The sequence below is a fragment of the Mytilus edulis genome, chromosome 2 (assembly GCF_963676685.1).
Source record: "Mytilus edulis chromosome 2, xbMytEdul2.2, whole genome shotgun sequence".
Taxonomy (NCBI): domain Eukaryota; kingdom Metazoa; phylum Mollusca; class Bivalvia; order Mytilida; family Mytilidae; genus Mytilus; species Mytilus edulis.
In genome coordinates this window covers 72,043,458-72,051,784 of record NC_092345.1, presented here as the reverse complement: position 1 = coordinate 72,051,784, position 8,327 = coordinate 72,043,458, and the positions used below count along the sequence as shown (strand labels likewise).

The following is an 8,327-nucleotide window of genomic DNA, read 5'->3' as shown; positions in this document are numbered from 1 at the left end:
GATGTGCTTTTGTTTCATTATTTCTAGTTGAAGACTACGACTAGACATGATTTGATGTGTTTTTGTTTCGTTATTTCCAGATGAAGACTACAACGACCAGACATGATTTGATGTGTTTTTGTTTCATTGTTTCTAGTTGAAAACTACAGCCACCAGACATGATTTGATGTGTTTTTGTTTCATTATTTCTAGTCGAAGATTACAACGACTAGACATGATTTGATGTGTTTTTGTTTCATTATTTCTAGATGAAGACTACAGCGACCAAACATGATTTGATGTGTTTTTGTTTCATTAATTCTAGTTGAAGACTACGACTAGACATGATTTGATGTGTTTTTGTTTTATTATGTCTAGTTGAAGACTACAGCGACCAAACATGATTTGATGTGTTTTCGTTTCATTATTTCTAGTTGAAGACTAAAACAATCAGACATGATTTGATGTGTTTTTGTTTCTTTATTTCTAGTTGAAGACTACAATGACCAGACATTTAATTGTGGTATTGTTTCTGTCACTGGTTAAAGACTACAGCGACCACATGTTTGGACGCGTTATTGTTTAAGTTTCTAGTTGAGGCTATTGACCAGACATTGATTGTAGATTCATTGCTTTTGACGATTTCAGTCGCCATGTTTCTCATTTAAAAAACTATTTCTGATGGCCTTTTAGGCTATTTTAGAGTTTCTCTTTATCTATTAATTATAGTTTCTAAAAAAACAAAAATGTGCAAGGTTCAACTAATGATTTCAGCCATGTTAACTAATTAGTAAATTTTTTCCTGTTGATTACTTTTGCAATTCACAGTCTCAGTCTACAATAATAACTGCAAAAATCAGAAATGAATTAAAATCATCATTTGAAGGCAGTGACTTCTATAAGGATTTTGGCCATGATGACAAGTTAGATTTGTCCACTTAATAATTTTGCTATTTACCAGGTTCTCTTTTTCTAATATAGTTTTCAAGATAATAGAAAAAATGGGAAAAAAATGAAATAAACCATCAATTAAGGGCAATTATTCCTATATTAGAAATAGTCTGGCAAATTTGGTCAAAACAGACAGTATGTAGATCTTGAAATGCTGCACAGCTATGACCCATCAGATTTTTTCTATCTGTTATATTGTTATAACATGATAGACAATACTTGCATTTCCCCCTTTGTTTAGTATTTGTAGTCTTGGTGATCATGTTAGTTTGCTGTTTTTCATAATCATATTAAATAAAACAAAGCTATAATGCATGTTTAATAAAATATAATGCCTGATATATACATGTTTAATCAAAACTTTCAAGATTGTATGTGTTGTCGTGCTGAGCATAACCCCACTTCTAATTTAAAGTAAAAGAAAACATGAAGTAGGTGCTTGACAGATCTGAAAATTTATCACTGTAAGGCTAAAGTTCAAATTTCAAGTCATTCTGTTAAACATAATTCGGAATAAGTTTGACACGATATTTTTAAGTTCATTTAATAGAATTAAACAAGAGTGCACACACTGAAATGTCTCGCCTTCTTTACTAATCATTGATATTATGTTGATAGTCCTAAGTATAAAGCTTTATTACAACTGTCACATAAACTTAACATTAACCAAGATAGCTAAACAAAGACCAATGAACCATGAAAATGAGGTCATGGTCAATTGAACCATGCCAGGCAGACATGTACAGCTAACAAAGCTTCCATACAACAAATATAGTTGACCTACTACTTATAGTTTAAGAAAAATAGACCAAAACACAAAAACTTAACACTGTGCAATGAACCATGCAATGGAGGTCATGGTCAAATAAAACCTGCGGGACTGACATATAGATCATAATATATTTCCATACACCAAATATAGTTGACCTTTGGCATATAATATTAGATAAAAAGACCAAAACTTAAAAACTTAACTTTGACCACTGAACCATGAAAATGAGGTCAAGGTCAGATGACATCTGCCCGCTAGACATGTACACCTTACAATCATTCCATACAACAAATATAGTAGACCTATTGCATAAAGTATAAGAAAAACAGACCAAAACACAAAAACTTAACCATAAACACTGAACCATGAAAATGAGGTCAAGGTCAGATGACACCTGCCAGTTGGACATGTACACCTTCTAGTCCTTCCATACACCAAATAGACTAGCCCTATTGCTTATAGTATCTGAGATGTGGACTTGACCACCAAAACTTAACCTTGTTCACTGATCCATAAAATGAGGTCGAGGTCAAGTGAAAACTGTCTGACGGGCATGAGGACCTTGCAAGGTACGCACATACCAAATATAGTTATCCTATTACTTATAATAAGAGATAATTCAACATTACAAAAATTCTGAACTTTTTTTTCAAGTGGTCACTGAACCATGGAAATGAGGTCAAGGACATTGGACATGTGACTGACGGAAACTTCGTAACATGAGGCATCTATATACAAAGTATGAAGCATCCAGGTCTTTCACCTTCTAAAATATAAACTTTTTAAGAAGTTAGCTAACGCCGCCGCCGCCGGATCACTATCCCTATGTCGAGCTTTCTGCAACAAAAGTTGCAGGCTCGACAAAAATGCATAGTATCAGCAAACAGGAAATATCTTTCTGACAGATACAAAACCTGATCATACTTTACAATTCTGAGAAAAGTGGATAAAAACATTTGTTTGACAAACAAACTAAGGGATGAGTAAGGTGATTGCATTTTATAATAAAGACTATAAAATAAAGCTAAACATGAGTATTCTTAGCTCATTAAAACAATAATTTGAATAAAATAATAATAGTTCTCTTTTAAAAAGATGAATACATAAATCTTTATATGTACAATAAATAAAAGTATTGCTGATAACAAACAAGAAGAAACTTAACAACAATATTATTATAAATCAAGCTATAAATGTATAATTTCACATGTTGTATAATCATCATGAATAAAGCTAAACTGGGTAGCTTAATACAAGGAGATGTATAAAATAAAGACAAAAAGTTTAACATAAAATTTGACTCAGCTAAGTGTTTTATGGTGTTGAATAGTGACCTTGAACTGTACACTAATGTTAAGACATCAATCCAGGAAAAGTGCTGAATAGTAATCTTGAACTGTATATGAATTTCTGGAAATCAATCAAATCTTAGTGTTTTATAGTGTGGAATGGTGATCTTGAACTGTACACTTATGTCAAGATATCCATCCAAGCTAAAGTTTTATGGTGAGTGATCTTGTAAACTAGTGTTCTAAGCTAAATCAATAATGGTGTTAAAATAGTAATCTTGAACTGTATACATTGTCAAGACATTAACTTAAGATAACTGTATAGTGGTAATGAATACTGATCTTGATCTACTTTCCCCTGAGAATGGTACAAAGGTGCTTCATGTTGGTCATCTGATGAATGTGTAGCAGTTGGTTTGTCTAGGTTAATAGGTGCTTCCCTCTGAGAATTTGAATATCTTGTTTCAAGTTGATCATTCATATGCAGAATTCTCTCCTCAAAGTTTATGTATGGAGTTTTTTCTTGCTGATTCAAAAATCCAAACTGGTTATTAAAATGCCCTGTTGCTTCTTCTATTTTATTTGAAGATTGTGTTCCATGTTGATGATGTGTACACTGTGTATTCTGTTGGTGATGATAACATTGATTTCCAATTCTTTCCCCATGTTGATGGCAGTGAGTTGCCTGTTGATGGATTGGGAACTGTAGATATTGGAATGGAACAGGAACATAAACACAAGGAGGAAATTCTGATTTTATAGGACAGGCAGCAATTGGTGAAATTTGAGACTTGGTAGGATAAGCCAGATTTGGAGAAAATTCTGATTTGGTGGAACAGAATGATAACAATTCTGGTTTGGTGGTGCAAGCAGCTATCGATTGATTTAGAGTGTTTTGTGATATCAGATTGCTATTGAAAGGCACAAAAGTACCACCAGAGACATTTGTGCTTTCTGGTGGTCTCATTGTTTTGGTACATATTTGGTTTATGTCATCAGTGATAGGGATTGGTCTTTTTAAACAATTTTCACTTAAATCACGTTCAATTTTACTTTCTTTGTCACAATGGTCATCCAAAGTGAAAAATGTACTACATTTAGGAATGGCTGGTTGTTTTGGGAAAACCATTGATGTTTGAACTTGAGGAAGGGTTGATGTGGACAACTTTTCGGTTCTTGGAGGTTTAATAAAATATTTCCCAGAATTCCCTAGATCGAGCCTTTTGCATGAAACATAGTTGTCATCTGTCATCTTCTCTATGACAACAAACACTTGATTATTTATAACTTGATCATCGACAGTGACATGGTGATTTTGTGCTATTTGTCTGATTTTTTCTTTCTCAAGGTCAGAAAATTTTGATTCAAATACCAAGTAAATTTCATCTCCAAACATGTGTTCATTCAATGCCTGATTAATAGCTTTCTCAAGTTTCTTGTTTTCCCCATTTGGCTGAAGAGTAAATCCATCTCGTTTTATATATTTCAAAATTTCCTTTCCTGTCTCAGGCTGGGTTTCTTTTGGCCCTGAAAAAATAAGTATATTTTATGGCTGAATCTTTTAGTATCTGGCATATCTGACAGAAATATAAGAAAGATGTTTTTTGTCTTGCTTTATATGATTTTCGTTCGTGTTTGACTAAATGTATATTTTCTAGTCAAAAATAATGTACAAAATATTTACGGCAAATGTAAATATCATGGTTTTAATAGAAATGAGAACAAGTGCTACTCATGAGCCTGCATCACTCACCTTGTAAAATCAAAGTGCATGTTAGCCCTGAATGTTGATGATTGCGTTGGTTTATCAGTGGGAAGTAAAATTTAATATTGCATTGTCAATAAAGCATTGGTTGTAGTTGATTCAATCACAATTCTGAACAATGGGAGATAACTCCAATTTTTAAAGATGACTTTTACAATGACATCATTTATATTTTTAAAACAGATATATGAATCTTGCACCTTACAAAAGTTATGTAATTTTATTGACAGGTGTAACATGGTTTTGCGACTTGAATTTCTGAGCATATATTTAGATTTGATAGATTACTGTAAATGTTCATGGATAGGAGGATAGGATGTGTAGAATGTTATAATGATCGATACACTATATTTTGTGTATCAAAAAGTTAGTGATAACTTGGAAGATTTAGATATCAAGTCAGTAAAATAGGGTTTTGATTGCGAAATGCAATCTTTACCCAAAAAGTATCGCCAATTAGCTAATTCATATTTTTATATGCACATTCTATAGTTACTCAATTGCTCTGTTGCTGATATTTTTTAAATTTAGATGTTTAATTAACCCCTTATTAGAATTGAGAATGGAAATAGGGAATGTGTCAAAGAGACAAAAACCCATCTAAACAGCAGAAAACTGCCCAGGGCCTAGAGTTAGATAACAGCCAAAACTGCAAAAAACAGAAGGAAACAAAATTAACATTTATGAGGCAATAACACAAAAAAAGGTTGTGAACATGTCAGAGTAGATAGATCTTGTCAGGCTAGATCATATTCTTTCTATGGTTACAGCCAAAAATAGATTTTCAGGAGCAATAATTCAAAAACAGGTGGACAATTTTGTAATCCTGGTCCTTTTTGCAATTTTCACAATAAAAGCCCAAAACTTCAGAAAATAAATTGTATAACCCAAATTAGGAGAATAAATTTTTCTCCAATTTTCAGGGTGAATACAATTTGTCATGTTGATAACTGTTGAAATTAACGCTTTTAAACTAGCTCTTGTTGTTTTTGAAACAATGGAAATGAATTTTCCAAAAAAGGTTATAAAATCTACATTTCAGGGGCAATAACTCCAAAATAGGTGGGCATCTACAAAATGTTCATGGTAGATAGAACTTGTTGTGCTGACTATTTTTACAATGTCAATTTTCCACTGACTTCTATATAGTTCTAGAAATATGAGCCAACACTGTAGTTTGACCCCTACCACCAACCTGACCAAATATTAGAAACTCTGAATATGATGCAGACAAATTTGGATATAATCCATATTAAGCAATTTCATTTTATGAAAAGTCATTGCAAAAAGCTCACTGGAAAAAAAAGGGAATATAAAGCATTTCTAATTTTGGCAAGTATATAAAAGATGAATTCAGATGATTTATTGAGGATCATTAAATTATTTTGAATAAACATCTAATATGTAAGTTACAGCAGTTCTCAAGGTGATGGAAGAGAAGGATGGTATCAGTTAATTTCCTTTATTTACTTATAATATTCATACTAAGATTTTATCACTAGAACATTTTTATCTATTTTAATTGGGGTGGTTAATATTTTAGTCCTTGTTTTCAAAATTCCAATAGGGAACATACTATATATAATTGTTTAAATAAACCAATTTTTCAAGAGGTTTCGGCCATTGGCCTTCTTCAGTTCTTTATTTTTCCTCTCAACTACATGGCTGACATTGCATTTGTATTTTCTTTTCAATCATTGAAAATGTGTTATAGATGTTATTGAAAAGATGTTATAGATGTTATTGAAAAGATGTTATAGATGTTATTGAAAAGATGTTATCTATAACATCTTTTCAATGATTGAAAAGAAAATACAAATGCAATGTCAGCCATGTAGTTGAGAGGAAAAATAAAGAACTGAAGAAGGCCAATGGCTGAAACGTCTTGAAAAATTGGTTTATTTAAACAATTATAATATTTTAGTAATAATTCAAGCAAAATATACCTTCATTTTTTTTAAAGATATGACAGAACTGAACCATTGAAGGGGAAAGTATCACTTAACTATTATATTGTAAATAGCACCATATCATTGAAGGACAAGAGTACGAAATCATTGACTGATTATAGTACAAAACCATTGAAATATTAATTGTTCCAAATCATTGAAGGATAATTGTCCAAAATCTTTGAAGATAAATTGTACCAAATCTTTACTATATGACAATATCAATGAAGAGTGACAATTACTATATGACAATATCATTGAAGGGTTACAATTACTATATGACAATATCATTGAAGGGTGACAATAACTTGAGGAAAATTTAACTAAAATAAAATTTTGATGTGTGACTCTGTATCTAGTGGGAACATACCTTTCCTAATTTTTTACAGGGTTTTTCCTGCATTGAACCCCATGTCTAGACACAAAGTTAATTTTTTGGAAAAAAAAATAATTGTCTTTTTTAAATGCTCTTCAACTTGGTATATGATTTGGAACTTCATTGTGATTGAATGAATGAATATTTTATTTGCAAAAGCATATATAATAGAACATGCTATGGCAATACATAATATATACATAATGTGACAAAAGACTGGTAACAGAGAACAATACAATAATAACATACATGTTGTAGCTAACCAATAATATCAGATCTAGCTTTCCATGCACTCTTCAAATAGTTACAGAGCTTAATTGTTAGAGATCTAGAATTAGCTTTCAACAAACAAGATAGTTTAAAAATAGTAGGCCATGAACAATAATAGCGTGGCAAAAACAATATTCTAATTGCCCTATATGCTGGACATACCAATACAAAATTGAATTCATTCTCAACACATTGCATACTACAACATACACAAAGATGCATTTCTATTGGTATATCAGTGAAGCGTCCAACTTCAACATTAAGTTTCAATGTACCACTTCGTTGTTTTGTAAGAATGTTAATATTTGAAGCACTATTAACTGATCGAGTCCTATTAAGACGTAATGAGCATCTGACATCCTAAACTAAAGGCTGAGTTTTTTATAAGAATATTACATACTTAATTTTCTTATTTCCCAGAGTACCATGTCTTTGGTCATTTTCACACCTCCAAGGTCTTTGACTTCTCTGTTGATGTACAAAGTCCAACATTTGTCTGCCAGATACTCTAATGTCATCTCTGCAGCCAGGTTTCTCACAGTTATCTTTTTGTCAGTTGTTGCTATGGCTATTTTTTTACCTTCTATAGCTACAGTGCAAGTGAACTCTGTAAAATAGAATATGGTTTGAAAATATTTTTGTAAGACAATCCTTTCAAGAGTTCAGCAACAAACATTTGAAAATCAACAGGGATTAAAGGTATTTTACACAATAAAATTAAAAAAAAAAAAGACGTTTGCAGGTCAACATATGGTCTCAAAGATCATATTCATAATATTTATTTTAAGCTTTTTAAATGCAAATGGAGAATGAATTCAACAGAGACTACAATGAACCATATAAAAACATTAAATACATTTTCTCTAATTTTTGTGCTATTTTCACATTTCCTGACCGGTGTGAGAAAAATATTTCTCCTCACTAGTGAAAAATCTGTTCTCGGCAAATAATTGGTCGAAATTTGATTATGACGTCT

At 31.6% G+C, this 8,327-nt stretch overlaps 1 protein-coding gene across 1 annotated transcript; it reads right to left on the bottom strand.

Annotated features, from left to right (window-relative positions):
* Window positions 1-1,236: 1,236 nt before the first annotated feature.
* Window positions 1,237-7,958, bottom strand: LOC139512856 (uncharacterized; the record flags this gene model as incomplete). Its single annotated transcript, XM_071300785.1, is given in 2 exon segments — window positions 1,237-4,518; window positions 7,752-7,958. Coding segments are annotated over 2 exon segments (1,439 nt in total), but the record flags the coding sequence as incomplete, so codon positions are not given.
* Between the last annotated feature and the right edge of the window lie 369 nt (window positions 7,959-8,327).